The sequence below is a fragment of the Mesoplodon bidens genome (genome assembly GCF_964165515.1).
Source record: "Mesoplodon bidens genome assembly, chromosome: 2".
Lineage (NCBI taxonomy): Eukaryota > Metazoa > Chordata > Mammalia > Artiodactyla > Ziphiidae > Mesoplodon > Mesoplodon bidens.
Window position 1 is genome coordinate 138,757,187 of NC_138177.1, and position 24,615 is coordinate 138,781,801.

Consider the following 24,615-nt stretch of genomic DNA (forward strand, 5'->3'; position numbering starts at 1 on the left):
CTGTTGTGGCCTCTCCCGTTGCGGAGCACAGGCTCCGGATGCACAGGCCCAGCGGCCATGGCTCACGGGCCTAGCCGCTCTGCGGCATGTGGGATCCTCCCGGACTGGGGCACAAACCCGTGTCCCCTGCATCGGCAGACAGACTCTTAACCACTGCGCTACCAGGGAAGCCCCTCAAATCTGGTTTTAATGGACCAGGAAAAAGATAAAAGACATCCTCAGGTAACAAAAAGGGAAGTTTAAATACATGTACAATATCTTTTTTCCCTTTCAACATTAATCCTGGGACTGCCTCTCTACAAAGACAATTGATCTGAAAGATGACTTTTTTTTTTTTTACATTCTCTTGAAATTCTTTGAGATAATCTGAAGTCAGATATTTATTCATTTCTGACAAAAGTGGTCCAAGAAATTGATTACACATCTTCATTCAATATTTCTGCAAATTGTTTCTTATTAATAAAGTTAATTTACCATAGACACATTGAGATAGTTAGGCCATTGGAGCATAAGATGTATGGCATGGTCTATAATTTAAGAACGTTTCTCTGGATTATTTCATGGAGGGGGAGGGGAACAAAATGTTGAGGGGAGAAATTACTGGTGCATCAGAGTTCATATTTTTCCTCTTCAGCAAAATGAACTACCCATATACATCTTTTAAAATATTACAGAGATTGTGAAAAAAAACCCTGAAATATTTAAAGTGGTCAAACATAGATGGGAAAACAGTTGGTGGAATATGCTTATAAAATAAATAGAGGGAAAAAAGTAAAGAGAGAACTCCAACATTTTCATTGTCTATAACAACTATAAGAATATGGGGAAAATCAGGAAGAATACCAAAATGCAAAGAGCTCACTAGTGTGAAGGTGGGAGAATTATGGGTGATTTTTTTTCTCTCTCTCTCCTATCCACAGTTGGGGTGAAGAAGTGATTTTTCATTTGCTGTGGATACTGTTGAAGTCCCCTTTGTTTCATTCCCTAGTCCCATTTCTCATTCTTTCTTCCCGGAGACAACTCCAACTGTGAATGTTGGAGTGAATCCATTTAGGGTATTTCTTATTCTCCAGCTACAAACTCAGATATCTGTTAAAGATACAGTATTTTATAGATGTGTATAAACAGCATTTCATTTTATCCTTCCAAAACTTGAATTTTTTCAAGCTGTTTTCATATTCTATCAATGATGATGCATGTACATCTAGTTTATTCATTATAATTGCATATTTTATATGTTTCATCATATGAATGCATCACAATTTGTGTATTTTCTTACTGAGGGACATTTAGATTGTTTTATATTTTCACCTTTTCAAATGATACTGCAATGGTAATCCCATGTATTTCCAGGTGAATATAAGCAAGTTTCACTAGGTTATTTACTTAAAGTAGAATTGCTAAACAATAGTAAATAAGGAACTTCAGTTTTACTAGATATTGAAAAACTGTCTCCCAGAATGGCTGTGTCAATTCATACTCTCAAACCAGTGTAAAGAGTTTCTATTTCTCCATGTTCTTGCCAAATGTGATGTTATTTTCTAATTTGGGGATTCTTGCTGAATTGTTGGATAAGAACCAAATTCTCATTGTCTTCACTCCATTTCCCTGCTGACTATAAGGTTGCATATTTACTTCTATAAACTATTCCATTTTTCTCTTCTGTGATGTCTATCATATCCTTTTGTCCAGTTTTCTATGGATTTGGTTTTTTTCCTATTTCAGGAGTTCCCAACAGAGTTTAGATATCGGCTGAAGTTTATTACACTTTGCCATTAAGTGTGATATTTGTTAGTATTTAATCTAGTTAAGAGAGTTATTTATGTGAAATGCTTTTTTTGCATCTATTAAAATAATTTGGGTTTTTTTCCTCTCTTACAGTTTCAGTGTGATTAATTGCAATAATTTGCATCAGATAGATTTTCTGATGTTGAGCCATCATTGAAGTCTTGGAATAAATTTTAGTTATTCTTGAGTTAATTTTAATGCTGACTAATTCATTTATTTAGTATTTAGTGAGTTTGGGCTAAAATTTCTTAAGTGAAATTGGACTTTATTTTTATTTTATTGTTTGGTCATTTTGTGGTTTTCATATCAAAATTACACTATCCTCTGAAAATGAGTAGGGTAGCTTTTCTGTTTTCTATCCCCTGAAACTTTGCTAAAACTTACTCATAAAACTACTTAGCAGACTAAAAGGAGAGAGGTGACCCGAGTGTGGAGGCGGGTGTGTGTACTATTGATTCAAGCCCTTTGATGGTTTATTGGCCTATCAATCTTTCTAGTTCTTCTTCAGTCACTGTGGTAATTTTATATTTCCCTATTAATTTGCCAAATTTCCCTAAATTTTCAAATTTATTGGCAGAGAGCTGATCTTAACATTTTCTTAGATTTCTGAAAATCTAAAACTAACTTTAGTTTTGTCCCCTTTCGTATCTGTGATTTACGTATATGTGTGGGTATACATGCACGTGTGTGTAACTTCTCTCATTTTCTTGATCAGTCATGCTAAAGTATGCTCTAATATTAATATACCTACCTAAGCTTTCTTTTGGATAGTTTGTTTTGCATCTCTTTCTCCATACATTGATATGGGAGCCTTGGTTTGTCTGGTGGTTTTGAGCTGCATTAGTGAGATTTTTACAACGTCCTGTCAGATACTCCCCATTTTTATTGGAGTAGACTAATCTATGTACATTTATTGTGATTCTTGATCGATTTGGAACTTTTCCCATTATATTTTATGTTTTAAATTTACTATGCAATTCCCTTACATGCATTTTTTCCTTTTCTGCCTTCTTGTTTAATATTTAAGCTTTCTCATTGAATATTTTCCTTCTACCAGTTGAGAAGTTAAATATTCTATTTCTGTTCTTTTTAGTGATTACAATTAAAGGCATCCACAATTAACCAAGTCTAATGATAATCAAAATCTCTATCCTGCTCCTAAATGATACCTGAGAATAACTCCCATAGCCCTCTTTCACAATCTTCCATATTATTATTTAGTATTTTAAGTCTATCTTATTCTTTTTTTTTTTTTTTTTTTTTTTTCTTTTTGTGGTATGCGGGCCTCTCACTGTTGTGGCCTCTCCCGTTGCGGAGCACAGGCTCCGGATGCGCAGGCCCAGCGGCCATGGCTCACGGGCCCAGCCGCTCCGCGGCATATGGGATCCTCCCAGACCGGGGCACGAACCCGTATCCCCTGCATCGGCAGGCGGACTCTCAACCACTGCGCCACCAGGGAGGCCCTATCTTATTCTTAAGCTTCTACAAATTATTTTTTACAGTCAGTATTTATTTAGATTTACCAATAGCTTTATTAATTTCTATGATCACCATTGTTTCTTATATGATATTTCATTACTAGTTCAGTTTCATTTGATGTTTTCAGCAAGAATCTGGGGGCAGTAAGTACACGTATCTGTACTCTGAAAACGTCTTTGTTTCTCTCTTGCCCTTGAATGATAATATATCTGGAGAGGATTTTACATTGACAGCTATCTTAGCTCATTGCCTTAAGATATCCCAGCATCTGTTGTTGCTAATGAGAAGTCCATTGCCAGTCTGACTGCTATTCCTTTGTAGATAATCTGTCTTTTCTCTCACACAACCTTTACATTTTTTTCTTTCACTTATTCTGATTTATTAAAAACTGTATACCTGTGGATTTATTATTAAAGCTGCTTCAATAGATAGATTTATTTCCCTTTTCAATATTAATGTCTTAGCTATTATCATTTGAATATTGGCTCCTTTTCATCATCCTCTTTCTTTTTTGCTCTTAGAATCCCTCGTATATATAGATCGGACTTTCTCATTCTATCCTCCCTACTGTGAGCTCTCTTTTAATACTTTCCATCTCTTAATCTCTCTGTGCTACATGCTAGGTGACTTCCTCAGGTCTAACTAATTCACCAGTTCTCTCTTCTGCTGTGTCTAGTCTACTTTTCAACTTCTACATTTTTATTTCAACAACTATATTTAATGAAATATTGCCATTTGCAATAACATGGATGGACTCGGAGGGTATGATCCTAAGTGAAATAAGTCAGGCAGAGAAAGACAAATACTGTATGTAATCACTTAAATGTGGAATCTAAAAAGTAAAACTAGTGAATATAACAAAAAAGAAGTAGATTCACAGATATAGAGAACAAAATAGTGGTCACCAGTGGAGAGAGAGAAGCAGAAAGGGGCAAGATAGGGGTAGGGGATTAAGAGATACAAACTACTGTGTATAAAATAAATAAGCTATGAGGATATATAGGACAACACAGGGAATATAGCCAATATTTTATCATAACTATAAATGGAATATAACCTTTAAAAATTGTGAATCACTGTGCTGTACACCTGAAACTTATGTAACATTGTACATCAGTTATACCTCAATTTAAAAATTAACTTAAAAAAACTATATTTATGATTTCCATAACTCCTATCCTGTCTCCAAATCTATATTTTTTTCACACTCTATTGTTTTTCCTAATGGCTCTTATTCCTCATGTTATTTCTTTGAACACTTAAAACATACTTATTTTAATGTCACTTTCATATCATTCTAATATTTAATTCTCCCATTCGTTACATCTTCTGACTACCTATGGTGGTTCATCTCCTTGTGTGATTTGCAGTTTTTCATTATACACTTGTTTTGAGTGGGAATTGTTTCCTTTGGAAACCATAGGTGCCATGGGTGTGGGAGCATGTTTACAGAATGATTTCAGACTCCCTTTACAAGGCAGGTTGGGGGTGGATTTCAAGTAGCAGTTTTGGCTTTGTGTCTCAGAAATACACAGATCGTATGCATCTAGAACCCCTACTCGGTGCTGGGTTGTAGAGTTTCTGCCTTCTCGTGGGTGACTCTTTGAACTCCAGTGACCCTGATCAGATAGCAAACTTCCCTGTTTGCTCCCTGGGAGAGTGCACAGTTATTTTTTAGAATTAGTTTTAGAGATGGGAGAGCATTTTGTGACCCTGGACCTTATTCTTTTAGCTCAGTTCCAGCTTCCCATTCAGATGAGGCCTGTGGCTCAGACTGAATTTAAATCTCCAGCCATCAAATCCCCAGCCACCCAATCAGTGAGATCTTTCTTTGATCCCAATTTCCCATGGAGTACCTTGGCTGCAATTCTCACTGATATCTTTAATTGTAAGTTTCCTCTTTATGTCTGGCACCTGGGGATTTTTACCTTCTTGATTTCTAGGTTAGTTATGGGTTCTTGTTATAATTCTTCGCATCGTTATACTTCATCCAGAATTCCTCTGTATTTAAAGTGGGGGTGGAATGCCTTCCATGTCTGTTTAGGTCACCATATGGGCCAGACTTACTTACATTACTTCTCTAATGAGGAAAAAAATACCCAAAGTTTGAAAATATGTTTAAAAAATGTTTTGCTTTAAGTAACTTTTTTCCTCCACACTTCTCAGTGCTGAATTTGAAGAACCACATAATTATGAGGCAACAATTTCCTGTCTGAGACACTCCAGCAACTCCATTAACCTGTGCACCACAAAAGAGATTGCTGTTTGTAAGTCTGCTAAGCCAATTAATATTGTAACCCTGTATGGAATGAAAATGTGTCCAAAATGATATTTTCCCCCCAGCTAACTCTAAGTTTAAAAATTCACAGCCATGTTGCTTTGCTATCACATTTCCTTTTATTTTTTTCCTTGTCTAGTCTCTTAAAAATATAAATAAACCCAGTTGGGCATCAGGGATATCTCCCAGCCCTAGTGCTGCCTTCTCTCTACCCTCTTCTATTCTCTCCTTCACCAATCTGCTTAGATGCTTTGCCTTTTGTAGATACGTGGGAGGGAAAATCAAGATATGGCGGTTCATTTTTCTTCCTTTTCCTCCCATGGAAACGTCATCTCTTTTCTCGTGGTGTCTGTCTTGAAGTCCCCTGGTAACTCAGTGTATGGAGAGGGAGATAAGAGACTGTGGGAATGAGGTCCTTGTGTTTAGCCTGAATAGAAGCAGAGGATTCGTTGAAAGGATCTGACCACTCGTTCATTGTTAAGTCTTCTGACAAAGCTCAGAACTTTCAGTGAAAAAAGAGACCCCCTCAGGCAAGATGATGAAGAAGCAGGGACTCACAGCATTTCTACAGGTTTCTATGTCTTTGTTCTGCCTATAGGGTCAGCCAATTTTCTACAAAAGGCATAAATATTAGTGCTGTAATAAACACTAGTATTTATGGAGCCTGTACTATGGGCCACAGTTCTGTGTTACAACCTCTGTATACATCCCTCTTGATATAGAGGTTGTATTAACCCACTTTTAGAGACAGAAAACTGAAGATCAGAGAGATTGAGTTGCATAAGGTCACACAAGTAATACACGGTAGGGCTGTAATGTGCAGCGGTTCAGACTGCCTCTAAGATCCATGCTCTTTCCACAATTTGATGCTGCTTCTCAGTCAAGAATGTTGACTTCCCTGAAAGGAGAGTTAGAGAGAGATCCTCTGCTACAACCTCTTTATTGTATAGACAAGAAGCCCAGGGCGCTGGGAGAGGAAGTCATTTGCCTGGGATCACACGCTTAGGAAGTTCATGGGTAACAGTTAGAACCCATTGAAATTTCCCTCCCCTCTCCTGGGAAATAAGGGGTTGAAGAACTCCTGGAAAAATTCTCTCCTAGACTGGGCAAACTCTAGATTCTCCCATTTGGCTTGTAAAGTACTAGTCATAAGAAGCAGAACTCCTGTCCCCATCAACCCAGAAGGCAGTGCTGCTCCATACTTGGGGTGTCCAGGCCCTTGCCTTAAGGGCACGGCTTCTCAAATTATAATGTTTGCATGAATCACCTGGGGATCTTGTTAAAACATTGATTGTGGTCCAGTAGCTCTGGGTTGGGCCTGAGATTCTGCATTTCTAACAAGTGCCCTAGTGATCCTGATGCTGCTGGTCCACAGACCACACTTTGAATAGAAGGGTTGTGGGCCCCGTTTGGACTACATTCCAACTACATTTTTCTACAAAGCTAAGAGCTCACAGGGCCAAGGGGATTCTCCAGTCAGAGCCTGCACCTTCTCTCTGGATTACAGGAGACCCCCAGAATGCCCTCCACAAGTGGCTTTCTAAGATCCTTCTTGGGCCTCTTCCCTAGGTCCTTCCTCCTCAGGACACATTGGGCTGCAGAGAGATCTGTTCATGGGGGACAGGAGAGGATGAGGTTGACATATGCAAGGCCCCTCGTGTGTAGGGTGAAGCTGAGGATTGAAAAGAAGGAAGGAAGGAAGCTGGACCAGAGGCCTGCATTTGTTCTCTCCAGGCCACAGATGTCCAAGGTGGGCCTGTGGGGGACATCATTTGTGATACCCAAAGAAGGAACCACTAACCCAGGCCTCTCTTCAGTCTTCAACTGAGGAATTCTTTGTGTCCCTCCGTGCTGCTAAGGAAGCAAGTGTTTATGACTGAAAAGAGAAAGGGCTCAGAAAATAACCCACTGATGCAACTGAGAGGTAACTGAGCAGAGGGCAATAGGAAGGCGGTAGAGTGAGAGAAGGGTGAGGGTGGTGAGAGCTTCCCAGGCCAGAATGGCATTTGTGGGAGTAGGAAGAGGGCTGCCAGGGCTGAAGAAGCTGGGGAACTGCAGCCTGGGATCAAAAAGATTCTGTTATATCCTCCACTCCTTTCTCTGTCCCTCTCTAAAGAGCCAAGATACAATTACCCTACAGGAAATAAAGGGAAGGAAGTGGACTATTTGATTCCCACTTGTCCCTGTTCGTTTGACTGTTCCCACGTATTTCATCCTCTTTACACTTACTGGTTGAATGATCTATGAATCTCAGTTTCTTCATCTACCAAATTGGTATAATGTCTCCTTTGTGTAATTATTCTGTGTGTTTGAGAAGGTAATACATTTAAAGTCAAGTGAACTCTGCTCTGAGATGATGGAGCAGATGTACTTTTCCCTGGTCCCCCTGCTAAGTATAACTAAAACCCTTGGATATTCTATATAAAAGTAATATATATATATAGTGTATACATATATATACATTATATATATACACTATATATATGTGTGTATGTGTATATATATATATATATATAGTATTTTTTATATTCAAACATAAGAAAACTAGAACACTCTGAAAAGGTAGAAAGAGAAAGGTAGACCAGCTAGGGACCTCTGGACCCAACAAGGATAAGTGGTGAGTTCCTTGGGTTTTCTTCTTGCTTCATATATCCCAGACTTGGAGCTGAAGTAGCTGCCAACCCAGAAACACCAATGGGCACAGACAAAACAGCTCCAACAGAAGCCTGCTTTTTCTGACCAAAGGACCAGGAAAAGGGGAGCCTAGAAAGACAGAAAGCCTCTAGACAACAACTGTTCTCCCCCAGCTAAATGTAACAGAGAACAAAACAAAACTGGCCCCACCACCACCAGCCAATGCTGAGTGGGGAGCTTGGACATCCACCCTCATCAAGCTACAATGATGCACCCCAACCCCTCCGCTGAGGTGTTTTCAGAGAAGGCCAAGTAGAGATCTGGGACTTTCATCCCTGCCAGGCTAACAAAACTCCACTTACAGTGACAGCCAGTGAAGACCATATGGGGAGCATGGACTCCAGCCCTCCACCCAGAAATAACAAGGCATCCCTTCCCCTCCCTGTGGGGTTGGTGTCATAGAGACCTCGTGGAGAGTCAGGACTTTCACAAACACCCAGTAGTAAAGGCAGCCACCCTCTCCCTGTGGTATCAGCAAAGGCTGTGTTGGGAGCAATAACAAGACTTAGCAATCCTAAATGTATACGAATGAAATTCCAGAGCTGCAAAATATGTGAAGCAAAAACTGAAAAAAGAAATAGACAAATAGACTATTATAGTTTGAGACTTTAATATTCCTCTCTCCACAATTGACAAAACACCTAGACAAAAAATCAATAAGAATACAGTAGAATTCAACAACACTATCAACCAGTAGGATCTAATTGACATCAATAGAACACACAAGAGCAGAACACACATACTTTTCAAGAGCCCATAAACATATTCCAAGATAGACCATATTCTGGGCCATAAAACAAACCTTAAAAAATTTAAAAGAATTGAAATTATGCAGAGTATGTTTTCAGACCACAATATAATCAAACTAGAAATCAAGAACTGAAAGGTAACAGTAAATTCTCCAAACACTCAGAAACAAAACAACACTTCTAAATGTGGATCAAAAAGTAAGTCTCAAGAGAAATCAAAACATACATTTGAACTAAATGAAAATGAAAATACAACATACCCAAAATTGTGGAACACAGCTAAAGCAATGCTGAGAGGGAAATTTTAGCCCGAAATTCTTATATGAAAAATAGGAAAAGCCTCAAATCTAAAATCCTACCTCAAGAACATAGTAAAAGAGGAGCAAAATAAATCCAAAGCAAGTATAAAGGAAGAAGCAATAAAGAAACTTAAATAAACTTGAAAACAGAAAACAATAGAGAAAATCAATGAAATCAAAAGTGTGTTCTTTGAAAAGAACAATACAATTAACAAACCTCTAGTAAGACTGACAAAGAAACAAAGATGACACAAATTAACAATATTAAGAGCAAAACAGAGATATCATTACAAACCCTGCAGATGTCAAAAGGATAAGTGAATATTATTAACAACTGTATACATGTAAATTTTGACAACTTAGATAAATATTGAACAATTCCCCAAAAAACACAACTCACCCAATATAAATCATTTGAATAGCCCTGTAATTATTAAGAAAATCGAATGCATAATTTAAAAACATAAAAAAGTGATCTCTAAGTCTAGGTAATTTCAGTGGAGAATTATACCAAATGTTTAAAGAAAAATTAATACCAATTCTACACAATCTCTTCTGAAAAATGGAAGTAGAAGCTAGCATTAACCTGATACCAAACTCAGATAACAGTACAAAAGAAGAAAACTGCAGATCAATATCCTTCATGAGTATAGTCATAAAAATCCTTAACAAAATAGCAAATAGATTTCATCAAGGTAGAAAAATAATTATATACCACGACTGAGTGTGGTTTATTCATTGTAAAGTTGGTTCAATACTCAAAAATCAATCAATTAAATCTGCCATATTGACTAGCTAAAGAAGAAAAGAATCACACAACCATATCAATCAATGCAGGAAAAGTGTTTGACAAATTCAACACCAATTCATGACAAAAACTCTCAGAAAAATAAGAATAGTGGGGAACTTCCTAAACTAGATAAGAACATTTACAAAAAGTCTGCATGATACTTAATGATACAACTCTGAATATTTTACCCCTAAGATTGGGAACCAGGCAAGGATGTCCACTTTCACCACTCCTATTCAATGTATTGCTGGAAGTTCTAGTGAGTGCAATAAGGCAAGTAAAGGAAATAAAGGAATACAGATCAAAAAGAAAGAAACAAACAGTCATTATTTGCAGATGACACGATTGTCTAAGTAGGGTATCTCAAGGAATTTACAGAGAAAAAAAGAAAACCTTCTAGAACTGATAAATGAGTTCAGCAAGGTCACAGTATACAAAGTAAACATTAAAAAATCAATTGTGTTTCTATATACTACCAATGAACACTTGAACACTAAAAATGAAAAAAATGTAATACCATTTACAATCACTCAAAAAAAATGCTTAGACTAAAATCTAACAAAACGTGTATAAGAGTTAAATGTTAAAAACTACAAAATGATGAAATCAAAGAAAATCTAAATAAATGGAGAAACATTTTTGCTACATTTATGGATTGGCAGACTGAATATAGTAAAAATATTAATTCTCCCCAAGTTGATATACAGGTCTAATGCAATTTCTAGTAAAATCCCAGCAAGATTCTTTTATAGATATAGACAATATTATCCTAAAATGTGCATGGAAAGGCAAAGAAACTAGAATAGCTTAAAACAGTTTTGGAGAAGAACAAGTGGGAGGTATCAGACTACCTAATTTTAAGAATTATAGCTCTGTAACCAAAACTGTGTGGTATTGGCAGAAAGAAACACATAGAACCATAGAATAAAATTGAGAACCCAGAATTAAGACCTACACAAATATATGCCCAACTGATTTTGGTTTTTTACAAAATTGTAAAGCAATTCAATGGAGGAAAGATAGCCTTTTAACAAATGGTGTTGGAGCAATTGGATATCCATAGGTAAAAAAAAAAATAAACCTCAATGTAAGTCTCACATCTTATAAAAAAATATTAGCTCAAAATGGGTTTCTTCCTTCCTCTGCCTGCCAATGGTGAGGAATCTAAATGCTACCTTTCTGGGACAAAGAGAATGAGGGGGAAAGGAAGGGAAGGAGAAAGAGGCTTTGCCATCACTTTTGGGTGAGTCTGTCCCTTAGACAGTGCCCAGAAAACAGAAGGCCAGCACCTCAGAGGTGCATAGCTCGGCATAGGTGCCTTTCTGAAGCTTCACCTTTTCGTACAGAACTTGGTGATGTGTAAGCAGGATTTAGGCTTGTCTGGAAGCTCTGCAGAATTGTCCTCAGAGCTCATCTAGACCAGTGCCTTTCAGACTGTGCTTCCTAGGACCAAGGGCTGTCCTAAGGGGTCCTGGAGACCCTCGGGGATAACTTCCAGAGAAGTCTTGTTTATGCTCCTGTAATATTGTGTTTAAATGAATGATTCCATGGCTGGAAAAAAGTTTGAAAGCCATTTCCTATTGAGCGAACCTGGGCAAGTTGCTTCATTTCTCCGGTGTCTATTCCTCATCAGTAAATCAGAATCTTAGTAGTGAGTTTCATAAAAATAGTTAGCTATTTTTTATTATTGTCTTTATAATATTAGTAATAATTGTCTCACCTCCTGGTATAAAACAGGTGAAGGGACTTTTCCAAAGTCACACAGGGATTTAGTAAATGGAAAAAGAGCTGAGACCTGGAAGACGTGACCATGATATGATACTGCAGTTGGAGGGTTGCTGAGGACCATCTTCTGATATTTGTCCTTTTTCTCCCCGCTGGGACAAAGCTATTCAGTGGAAAGAGTTATATAACTCCCTGTGGAAATTAAGTGAGGGCTCTAATGCTTTGGGTTACATCCTCCTGTTCTATTATAATTCCTAGTCCTTTCCTGACCCCCTGGGATGTGATATTTGTACTTTATATTCCTACATTGGGAGCAGGTTTTGATGGCAATACTTACTATTGGGAGAACCTCCACTTTGCTAAAAAAACAGTATCAAATTATGAATGCATTATTAATTGTGTGTGGATTATCTTTGTTTACTAGCCTTAGCAAGTATTGAATAAGTCCTCTCTGAGCCTTGGTTTTCCCATTTCTAGGACAGGATAGTATCTCCCTCCCCACCAGGTGGCAGGTAGAAGCAAAGAGATCATGATTTGTTAATTCCTTCAAAAACACAGAAGAGTAAATAAGTCGGGGGAGGGAGAGAGAAGGAGATTATCATTTTTAAAATTGGAAAATAAATTTATGCTTGAAAAGGATGAGGCAGACTGCATTATAAACAGGTATTCTTAAATGTTTTTAAAGCACATACTAGCAGAATAAAATGTGTTGATTCAAAAACTGGTGAAAATAAGAGTGTACAGTTACCGAAGCTGAAGTACATGTTATTCATCCTCCACACAGAATTTTAGGTCCCTGTGTCAACAATCACATGCACATAGTCCCTAAAGAAAAACTGTAATTTCATTTACTTTATTAATGGATTTTATGTGTAGAATAGTAATGGCTAAAAATGTATGTTATTGTTTGGTCAGTTCTGTAAACTAAAGCTTTAGGACTCTAGCAGCAAGAAAGAGAAAAGGAACTGGGGAAGTCCTGTTTATTATGCATACATATTCATTAACAGTAGGGGGAAAACTTTTATAGATAACTTATAAGCAAAGAAGAATTAAATTAGCAATTTTATCAAAAAACATGTCACTTTCTATACAACGTCTGGTGTTCTGCTAGGTATACGTGACTTACATCATCTCCTTTAATCTCCCCATGAACTCTGGAAGGCAGGTTCCAGTTGTCCCCATTTCACAGATGAGCAATCTGAGGTTTGAAGAAATGAAGTAATTTGTCTGTAGTTCCACAGGTAGGAAGTGGCAGGACTAGGCTGTGAACCCAAATTCTTGCTACTACTTGTATTTGTTAATGGTTAAATTTGGCATCGTCATTAAATAAAATCCACGAAACTTTTGGAAAAAGTCAAAAGGTATTCGAGCCTTAGTTGGTGGTCAGTCTCCTCTTTCCAAGCTGTACTAAGGAAACAAAACACTCATGGAACCAAACACTTTTAGGCTTGTTGTGGAGTTTGACTTGTTGAAGTGGGATTTGGACTTTTGTTGGCCTTTTTCCTTTCCCTTTCCTTTCAAGTTTGCCTTCTGATTGCTACCACTAAATTGCAGCACTTTCTCTTCATCGTAGCGTATGAACCTACTTAACAAAAAGGAAACTGAAAATTGTTTCAAATGTTTTTGAAACAAATTGACTGTACATTCCATCCTAGAAATCCCCCCAGAAATGATACCATGATCAATGACCTGAGAATTTCCCAAACCACGTGGACAAGTCTCCCATAGACAGATTGATCTGAAGGTTGAGAAAACTGAAATTTGCCACCTTCTATAATTGCTTTAATCCTGCATACTGTATAAAAAATGGGTACTCTAAGAAACTGCCTTGAAATAATTTTTTCATGTTTATTTTAGCAACTTATGAAGTCAGAATTGAAGAACTCCAAAAGGTATTGTTTCTTCTCTTCTTATCAGCTTCATAACTAAAGCAAGTGTGCAGAGATGATTCTGAAGTAGTTTCTTTCATGAGGGAGGAATGGTCTTTGTTTTGGGTTTTCCCTTGATTTGGGGGGCTTTTCCAGACTCTAGCTGCTAAGATTCTGAAGCCTGAGGCCCTATAAGATCAGAGACAGAAAATGTGTTAGGATAGGAGAAGGTGGTCCTAATCCATTCCTGTCCAGAACCAACCGGCCTTTAATAACTGTCCCTTCAGAGAGAAGAGCTCCTGTGCTTTCATGAGAATGACCAGACTCCCGAAGGCATACTTTCTGGGCTTCTGGTGGGCACCGTGCTAGCAACTTGATTTAGGGCCCAAGCAGGTTCACGGGCTTTGATCCCGGCTCCTGTCTGCGTGACCTGGAACCTCCCTTTCCTCACGTGTAAAATACTGGTCATAGAAGCATCCCCATCAGAAGTCATTGTGAGAATGAAAAGAGGTAAATTCAGGTAAACAGTTTAATAGGAAGTGCTGGAATCTATCCCAGGCATTTTACCTCTCTGAGCTGCAGCTGTCTTCTGTAAAACGGTGCATTCCCCATGAGGGCAGGAAGCATATGCCTTGTGGTTATCTAATCTGCAGTAGTAGAGGCTCAATAAATGAGGGGCCAATACTTGTTTCACTGAATTGCTGAGAGAACTAAGCCAGACAAAGTAGATGAGCACCTAGTACAGCACATGGCACACAGTAGGCACTTACCTAATGTTTTAACTGGGACAGTTAAGGTACTACTCCTTTATCACTGGGTACATTTAGTTGAGGTCCTTCATCTTTCTGCTTCATGGTTCCAATGCTTACTGGAAAGGATTGTTCATTTGTGATACACTTTATAGATAGAAAACTATAAATGATTATTATTCCTATTAACGAAAGCAGAAACAGTTCATTAAGATACTTCACTTAGCTGGCAATATCAGCAAATAATAAACTTCTTTGCACAAGGGAACTTTCCAAATGACCAAATTTTATCTCACTCAAAATAAAAAGCATGAAAGTATGTTTTTTTAAATCTTTCAACCTTCAGAAATACATTACGTTCATCTCAGTGTTTTTGAGCTCGGTGGCTGGAATCTGATTTCACCCTTTCTTTATGACTTGGAGTCACCTGGAACATAAGGGGCTGAGTGGGCACTGTTCATGCTTTTCTTATGAGATGCTCTTGGGCCCTCACAGGTGTCCAGAGCCAGTTGCCCTCACACCAAACCACTACGGTCTGTTTGCTGTAGTTGTTTTCTTATTTATATCAATTATTATTTCCTTCTCCTGTCAGCTTCTTGTGTCCAGCAGTGAGTCTTTCATGTGGTCGAGCACACACCAAGTCCCTGTTTGGGGACAGGCACTTGTGTCTGTGTGTGTGTGTCCCAGTCACCCTGTGAGCTGGTATCCCTGCTTGCATTTTACAGACGAGAATTCAAGGCTCAGAGAGGTTAAATAACCTATGAATAATATAGCAAAGATACAAAGCAAGGTCTGTCTGACTTGTCTTTCTACCAGTGCTGCCATCCAATCTGCTAGGATTATATGGAAAATGAGAGCCAGTCATCCCTGAATGAAAGCTGTGAGGCTCTCCTCAAAAGAGGGTATATGAGCTCTTGGGCCTGGACTTTGTGGCAGCATTTTGGATGCTTAGATATTTTCTGTTCTCTTCAGGTTCTTGGCTAGAATCCAGATAGGGAATGGCATCAGATATGTGACAACTGACTAGATGAGGAGCTATGTTATGGTCATTGGGACATAATTTTAATGGCACCAAGTCTAGATTACGTGACAGCTGAATTTCGATCAGGCGGTACGTGATCAGGAATGGGGAATTCCCAGCATGGCTTGCACACTTGCCTGTACGAATTTTGCCTGCTGGAACATTGCTCAAATATCGCACATTCCTGTTTGTTCATAAGATTTAAAAGTTCTTTATTCTACAGATGCATTCCTGGAAAGGTGTGCAGAGAACAGTTTATTTTTCTAAGTCAAATTACACGTTCCCGCTGGCACGCACCGTAACTTCAGAAACGCCTGTTTTCTTTTCGATTGATCTTCAGTTACACTGGCAGCAGTTCATGGAATGTTCTCTTGTCAGCGTCTACCTTTGCTCTGTACTGAGACCTCACTGGCCGGTCAGGTCTCTAGTGATCTGTAACCAAACAACATTGGCCTGGTTGGGGTTTGACTTGGGTAGGTTTCTGAAAATGACCGTTTTCCTCTTTACTTTCAGCCTTGGAAGAGTTCTCTCCATCAAGAACTTAGGTGAGTTTTATCGTCAAAAGGAGAAGCGTGAATCAGCTGCTGACACTCTGCACTGCACTGGTTTTCCTTAATGGGACAGCTGTTTCCAGTGCCTGACCTGGTTCAACACCCCTAGCACCTTTCAAGGTGCCTGGTGCAGAAAAGGTGCTCAGAGGTCCTGCCTGGCTTTTCAGGTTTATCTCGTTCTAGCACACTGCACTCACTCAGCAGAGGCTTGCTGAGTCCCCAACATGCTGGCCATTTGCTAACCACTAGGGCTGGAGCAGTGACAGAGACCTAGCCACTACCCTCAGGAGTTCCCCAGTGGGAGAGACACAGTCAAACAGGCATATAACAATCACATGGATCCCAAAGAATTTATAGTTTCCAAAATGCACCATGCTGTTTCAGGCCTCTTTGCTTTTGCACATTTAATTCACTCACACCAACTTAATGATCTGGCAAACTTCTACTAACCATCAAATGTCTCCTCCTGTAAGAAGCCTTCCTAATTCCCCTCCTCAGAGAGAAGTAACCAGTCCCTTCCCTGCAGTACTGCTGTAAGGCACACACACGTTTGCACTAATGTCACGTATATCGTTTGTTTGCTAAGATTCCAGTTCATCCTCACTCTCCCTTCCCCTTCTTGTCTGTGTGCTCCTTGTGGGCAGGGCCCACTTTTCTCATTCTTGGTCCAGATCAGGGCCTTGGCACATAACAGTGCTTTTACCTGACTCTTCAGAGTCCGCCTCTCTCTCTCTCTCTCTCCCTCTCTCTCTCTCTCTCTTCCTGGAGGGTTTTTTTTTTTAAATTTTGTTTTAGCATCTTTATTGGAGTATAATTACTTTACAATGTTGTGTTAGTTTCTGCTTTATAACAGAGTGAATCAGCTATACGTATACATATATCCCCATATCTCCTCCCTCTTGCATCTCCCTCCCACCCTCCCTATCCCACCCCTCTAGGTGGTCACAAAGCAATGAGCTGATCCCCTGTGTGATGCAGCTGCTTCCCACTAGCTATCTATTTTACATCTGGTAGTGTATATATGTCCATGCCACTCTCTCACTTCGTCCCAGCCTCCCCTTCCTCCTCCCTATGACCTCAAGTCCATTCTCTATGTCTGCATCTTTTTAATGCATTAAAATAAACATGGTCCATGAGCTCTGGAGGAGCAAGTATCAACATTTCCTGGCTGAGGCTAAAAACACATGAGCTGAATCATTGGGGAAAACCCTGCTTCATCTCTGTCCTTGGGTTCTTGCCTGACCCTAAATTCATGACCCCTGCAATTACCTTTTAGCACCTAGCATGGTGCTGGGCACATAGGAGGCACGTGTCAGATGATTACTTATTTAGTTCAACATTTATTGAGCTTTTTCTCTGTTCAGGCACTGCTAGACCCTGAGGTTCGAAAATGAATACAATATATCTCTAATGCTTAGTGCAAGATGAGAGTGGAGACCAGAGTGGTTGGGATGAGGGGGTCCCTTGGAGGGAAGATGACCACGTAAGTAGGAAATTACATCATATAATCACTGCTAAGGCAGTTGTGAAAACACAGAGGTGAGGCACCAGTCATGCTTCCTTCAAGAGTGACAACTGAGCTGAATCATGAAAACATGTAGGAACTGGCCAGGTAAAAATGGCAGAAGGCATGTCCCAGGCAAAGGACAAGTGGGAGCAAAGATGTAGTGTTGAACCATGAGGCCAGTACAGGGATCCACAAAGAGCTGGATAATGCTTGAGCACAAAGTGCGGTGTGGGAACAGCAGGAACAAGGCCAGGGTCGTACGCAGAGCTGGATCCAGGAGGGCTGCGCTCCCTAATTAAATTCAGAGCAACCCTGTCCAATAGAAATGTAATGCAAACCACATATGTCACTTAATTTGTTTCTAGTAGCCATCTTTAAAAAGCAAAAAAAAAAAAGTGAAATGAATTTTAATAATGTATTTTATTTATCCTGATAGATCCCAAACATCATTTCAACATGTAATCAACACAAAAGTTACTAATGAAATATTTTAGATCCTTTTTTTCATACCAAGTCTTCAGGATCCAGATATGTTTTATACTTACAGCTCAATTTTTTGTTTTTGATGCATTTATTTATTTATTTTTGGCTGCATTGGGTCTTCATTGCTGCGCGTGGGCTTCCTCTAGTTGCGTTGAGCGGGAGCTACTCTTTGTTGCGGTGCGTGAGCTTCTCATTGCAGTGGCTTCTCTTGTTGCGGAGCACGGGCTGTAAGCGTCCATGCCTCAGTAGTTGTGGCTCATGGGCTCTAGAGCTCAGGCTCATTAGTTGTGGCCCACAGGCTGAGTTGCTCCGCAGCATGTGGGATCTTCCCAGAGCAGGGCTCAAACCTGTGTCCCCTGCGTTGGCAGGCAGATTCTTAACCACTGTGCTACCAGGGAAGTCCCGCTTACAGCTCAATTTGGACCAGACACATTTCAAGTGTTCAATAGCCACATGTGGACAGTGGCCACTGTCTTGATCGCACAGATTTAGACCTTATCCTATAGGTCGGTGGAAACCACAAAAGAGTTTTAAAGCAGAAGTAAGGTACTCCTCTCCTCTAGCATTCCTAGGAGTCACAATATTAAATGTAATTTGACAGTTTTATATATATATATATATCCATTCTGGAAAAATTTGACTTTTAGAAAAGTTCATCTTAGGCTTTTGGAAAGAGACAGAGTGGGGGCTGGAACCCAGCCCTGCCTACACAGCCCCTGTTCTAATATATGTTCTAGAATTAGTGGCCTTAATGGTGGATAAGAGTCATCAGTCATTGGATGAATGGATGAGTGAAACTCCTTAAAATTCTTCCCGTTGTCTTTCGGAACAGCACTCTCTCCTGGTGTTTCTCCTTCCTTCACGACCACCTCTTCTGGTTTTCTTTTTCTTTTTCTTTTTTTTTTTTTGCAGTACGCAGGCCTCTCACTGTTGTGGCCTCTACCGTTGCAGAGCACAGGCTCCAGACGCGCAGGCTCAGCGGCCATGGCTCACGGGCCCAGCCGCTCTGCGGCATGTGGGATCTTCCTGGACCGGGGCACGAACCCGTGTCCCCTGCATCGGCAGGCAGACTCTCAACCACTGCGCCACCAGGGAAGCCCTCTGGTTTTCTTTGGGGGCTCTTCTGTCTCTGCTTTCCATGTAAATGTGGTTGTAGAACTATCTAGTTCACTCTGATGCCAGAAACAGAAGTTCTCACATGGATGCTGATGCTCCTCAGTGTTCTGTCCTGGCTTCCAGCTTTTTCACTAAACTCTCCACCTTGACTCCCTCCTCTGCTCTTCCATTGTGGCTGGTGTCCATATTACTGGTGCATGGCAGTCATGCCTCTTATGAAGGAATACTGGCTGGGGATCACTTTGCTACCACAGGTTACACAGCATTAGTGCTGGGGATACAGATAAATAACAGAGCTCTGATTTTTAGTTAGTTGACAAGGGAAAGTGGAGGAACTGGAAACAGATCCATAGACACTGCAGTTTAATACAAGATAGAGGGACAGAGCGTTAGGGGAACAGATTAAAGAAAGGGTATGGCTGCTTGGGAGAATCAAGCAAAGATTCTCAGAGGTAAGCTGATTCAGACAGATTGGCAAGGGTACTGTGTTTCTCAGCAGTGTAGGATGTGGAAGGCATGACTGACAAGGGAAATAGCAAATACGAGGGGAGGGTTGCTCAAAATGGGATGGAAGGATTGGGGAATTAGGAGAGTGTAGACTAGAATAAACGTGGATAGAAGGTGCAGACGGAGATGGGGTTGGAAAGAAAGGTGGGGGCCAGATCACGGTGGGACTGATACTTTATCCATCAGGCAATGGAAGTTATTAAGAGATTTTAAGCAGGAATTCACTCTGGCATTGATTGGAGCAGGCAGAAACTCAGGGACATTTTCTATGTTTGACTTGATCCCCCTCATCTTAAAAAAAAAAAAAAAAAGGGGGGGTTAGGGGCATGCTATCATCAAAATACTCTCGCCTTCACTTTTTCCCTGGTATCTCTTCACATTTCAGCCTGAAACATGAAGATGAAGATGAAAAAATGAAGAAAAAAGAGCCATGCAAATTGGAACCACGAAAAACAGAAAAGGATCTATATTCAGACTATCTTTCCAAGGTATCTGTGTTCTAGGGTTCCAGACCAAACAGTCTACGTCAGCCATGTAATAGGATCAGTTCATGGGGTGACTTTTTAGAGGCTGAGCCATGTAACTCTCCAGAGAGACAGTCAGAAGATGCAGTGGGTGTTGTATCAAAGAAATTGACAGGACAATAACACTGAACTCTAGCCTTGGATTTTCCACTTATTAGCCAGGAAGCAGGCCTCATAAGCAGGGCTGAGATGGGTATGAGTCCAGCAAGGTACCCAGAGGGCAACATGCAAAGAGACAGTCACTCAGGTGCCCACCCTGCTCTTGCAGAGCCTGGAGGGAGGGCTCCTTAAGTTCTGTGCTCTGAGGCCCTGATGAGAACAGGGAGTTAGTCTCTGAGCTCAGGCGTCTCATGTGTAAAGTGAGAATAAATAATCTGCACCTGATTATACCATTCCCACTCCCATCCTGATTCTATCTCATTTGTGATGGGAAAATGAAATGAAATAATATAGATGAAGGTGTTTTGTAAGCCACAAGCTACCATTAAAATGAAATGCATTGTTGTTAATTAATTAATGGATTAATTAACATTGTTTGTTAATAGTAAACACTGTATATGTGTGTATCCATATCCAATGGACACTATCCCCTTCAAAACCGTGTGGTCAGAGGCTTAAACAATAAATACCACTGGGGCTCTACCAGGGCTCAAAACATTTGAGATGCCTGTTTGAGATGTGCCTATCTCAACCTATCAAATTGTTCCAGTTCCACCCAGGGCTTGGGTAAATCAAGCACCTTGGTGGTGGTGTGGGCCTGAACTGGGGTGTAGGCCCAGAGGCTGGGCTGGAGCAGGTTGGGTGTTTACAGAGGGTCACAAAACGGCATAATTCAAAGAAGTAAGTCACTAATAACAAAAGACAGGGACCAGAGCCAGTGCAGCAGCACGGTGTGTCAAGGACAGAGGGCAGGAGCAAGGCCATAATGGGAGATGAGGCCGGAGATCAGGAAGGGGGTCATCAGGAGCATATGAGAAAAGCAGCAGAGGAACATGATTAAAGATACTGGCCATGAGGGACCTCCCTGTCAGTCTAGTGGTTAAGACTTCACCTTCCAATGCAGGGGGTGCGGGTTCGATCCCTGGTTGGGGAGCTAAGATTCCACATGCCTCGCAGCCATAAAACCAAAACATAAAACATAACAGAAGCAATATTGTAACACATTCAATAAAGACTTTAAAAATGGTCCACATCCAAAAAAAAAAAGAAAGAGAAAGGGATACTGACCATGAAAGGGCAAAAGCAGGGATGTGCCCTTTTTCAGTGCTGACCAAGTGCTGGCCAAGAGCCAGAGATGGGGTCAGGTTACCACCAAAGGGACATAGTCCTAATTTCATGGAGTGGATTTGAGTTTGGGAAATTGTTAAGTTATTTGGAATGTGTTAGGTAAATGTGGTGGGTCGTCTAGCTGGGCAGTGCTCTTTGGGGTCAAATATAGATAGTACGTCAGTAGGAATACAATCCATTGTGATTCAAACTGACTCTATAGGAACCATTCCCCAGGACAGCCCTCAGAGAATCTGTGCACTGCTGCAGTAGGGGCTCTGCTGAAGAATGGTGGTCACTATATTTGCGTGAAACACCATATTTGTGTCATTTGTGGAAGGATATCATTACTTTCCTGTCATTTTTCCCCATTTAAAAATTTCATTCTTGGCTGTGTGACTTAAAAGAATGCCCCTCCTCTTCTTTTCCTCTTCCTTTGCCCAGATCCCACCAAGAACTCAGGAAATTCCATGCCTTGTATCTATTCATTATTTTACCTTTTTGCAAGTACTTTCAGATGATTGTCACAGTGAACCCTGTGTCCACTTGTAGTCGAACGGACAGTAATCTCCTCTCCCATTGTCATCTCATAATTATGAAATACTTGGATGTCCAGAAGTGTCCCAATTTGCCTCTGCCTCCAGCGTCTCTTCCTGCCAATCTATCCAGATCTTTCTGAAATGCGAATCTGATCAGATTTCTCCCCTGCCTAGCTCCCTAAGACTAGGAGATAAAGCCCACATTTTTTGCCTCATGTGCAAGACCCTTCATAACTCAGCTCCATTCTAGCTGATCTTTTCAGCCTCACCTCCAGTCTTTCCTCCTCTGTCCCCTTCACTCTTCCTTCATCAATAGCCTCTGTCCCACCCTTATGAGGACACTAACACTTCTGTCCCTTTGCCTGTGTTGATTTATCTACCAGGTATTCCTTATCCCTTCAACCAATCTCTTACTTAAATTTTAAAATAGTTTCATAAAATCTGCTTCTGAAGTCTTCCCCACCCTGTCTCCTAGCCATAAGAACTGACCTTTCCCTCCTATTTCCACCTCAGTGAGCAATCCTGCTGTAAATGATATTCACCACAATATACCTTAATTGTTTGCATGTATTGCTCCATGACCAGCGTGGAAGCCACTATGCCCATTGCATCTCTCTCTTTCTCCAGGGCTTAGCATGTTATTTCCTTCAGTAAGTGCGTGACAGATGCTGGAGGGAGGAAGTGTGGAAAGAAGCGGGGGGAAACAGAAGAATGGAGGGTGGGAAGATGAAATGTCAGGCAAAAGGAACACAGCATCCTTTGGTAAGCAAGAGCACAGGGCTCTGGGGTCCAGTCCTGCCTGGGCAGATGACTAGCTATGAGACCAGAAGTCAGTTATTTAACCTTTCTAAATTCTTTATCAAAAGGAATCATGATATTTTTTGAATGGGGTGTCATGAAGAGTAAGTGAGATAAAATATATCAAAAACCTATCCTGTGGTCAGAGCTCCATTATATCCTGACTGTGTCCTATGGGCCTGCCTCTGTGCCAGGCATTTACTGGCTGTTCAGAGGGCAAAAAAAGACATTATATGTGCTCCTGTGAAACTTAGAGAGATAAGACTCTGTTAAATAAAGGAATAAACAGTGGCTACCTGGGAGGAATGAATGAATACAGAACAGCATGGGTAAGCAAAAGACCAACAGATAAGCCAAAGCCCCGCCAGACTGTCCCTGTTGCATGTGTTTAGGTGGGTGTCTATGAAGACACACCTGGAAAAACCCAGATGGTGAAAGTCCACAGGGGTAGGAGGAGCACACTGGCCGGGAAGCGGGACGCTGAGATTGACGTCATCCAGACAGAGGCCTGCCCCGAGGACCCCAAGCTGGCCAGACACTCCGATGGCCACTGTGAGTTGTGTTTCTTCCTGGTTCTCTTCACTATTATCGAATTATTTTAAAGCTGTGTGTGACCAAAATTTTAATTTCTTTTATAAATATTTACTGAGCATCTATTATATACAAAGTCACTTGCCTGAGCGAGGCAGCTGTGCAAGAGTGAAAAAAGCACTGGATTTAGAAGTAGAAGGCCTGCGTTCAAATCTAGGTGCTCCTACTTATTAGCCATGTAACATAGTAACTCTATATTCCTTCATATTCCTCAGTTTCCTCATTTATAAAAAGGGATCATAAAAAAAGGGGGGATCATAATATAGATCAAACTGGGGTTTGGTGAGGACCAAATCTGACATATGTTACGTAATAGGTACTCAGCAAATGTTGCTGATTTCTTTTTGTATGTACCGGTTCCTATTGTTATTTGTAGACCCAAGACATTGACACACTGATGACATAGTATGATATTATTCTTTGACTTTATTCAAGTCACATTTTACTTTCATGTGAGTCAAGACTCTTGATTGCAAGTAGTCAAATCATAGTGTGTTAAGCAAAAGAGGAAAAGGAGGCTCACCTAGCAGAAGGTTTGGGCATGGCTGGACCCAGGGACACAAACAGTATCACAAGGACTCAGTATTACTTTTTCTACTCCTGGCTTTGCTCCCCTCCCTCTTGTCTCCATTTTCAAGCAGACTCTACCCTTGTGGAGGCAAGATGGCATCTAGCAGTGACAGGCTTATGCACTATCTGTCCTCTTAGGAACCCCAGAAGAAAACTAGAAGTGGTTATCCTCTCAACAGTTTCAAGAAAAGGCCCAGATTTGAGTCTTGTTGGCTTGATTGTGTCACATGCCAACCCCTATCCAGTTATCATGAATGTGGGATAGGATGCTCTGATTGACCCAGCCAGTGTCATAAATTCACATCTGGAGCTGAAGGTAGAATTAGTTCTACCCAAACGGTATCATTTCAGATTGAAGGATTTCCCAAGGAAAATTAAAAAGCTGTTATAATGAAAAAACAGTAGATATTGGGTAGGCAAAACAGATGCCTACTCCAGCCCAATAAGCCATGGCAAACATTTCATAATGTGCTATAATCAGAGTGATGAGAATACATTGCAATCATAAGATGGACTCAGGCCCTATAAAGTCTGCCTCCCGGCTAGATGGCTGCATCCCTGCCACCCACCTCCTTCCCAATATACTCTTTATTCTAAGTTAACTGACTATGTCATGTGCTTTAGTGCCCTTATAACTTTGCTTGACCTCTTTCCTCTGTCTGAGATGGCTTTATGTCCATTCTTTACCTGCTGATGTCCTAGTCATCCTCCAAGATCTATCTC

The 24,615-nt window shown here is 40.5% G+C and overlaps 1 protein-coding gene across 3 annotated transcripts in view; it reads left to right on the plus strand.

Moving 5' to 3' along the window:
- Positions 1 to 24,615, plus strand: part of FYB2 (FYN binding protein 2) — a gene marked incomplete at its 3' end in the record, with an annotated part of 132,472 nt that overhangs the window by 69,342 nt on the left and 38,515 nt on the right. For all 3 annotated transcript variants that reach the window (XM_081255579.1, XM_081255578.1, XM_081255580.1), the window contains exons 5-9: positions 5,434 to 5,534; positions 13,660 to 13,694; positions 15,954 to 15,985; positions 19,990 to 20,092; positions 23,124 to 23,283. In XM_081255579.1, coding sequence (XP_081111705.1) covers positions 5,434 to 5,534; positions 13,660 to 13,694; positions 15,954 to 15,985; positions 19,990 to 20,092; positions 23,124 to 23,283 — 431 coding nt within the window. The remainder of the gene's footprint in view (positions 1 to 5,433; positions 5,535 to 13,659; positions 13,695 to 15,953; positions 15,986 to 19,989; positions 20,093 to 23,123; positions 23,284 to 24,615) is intronic.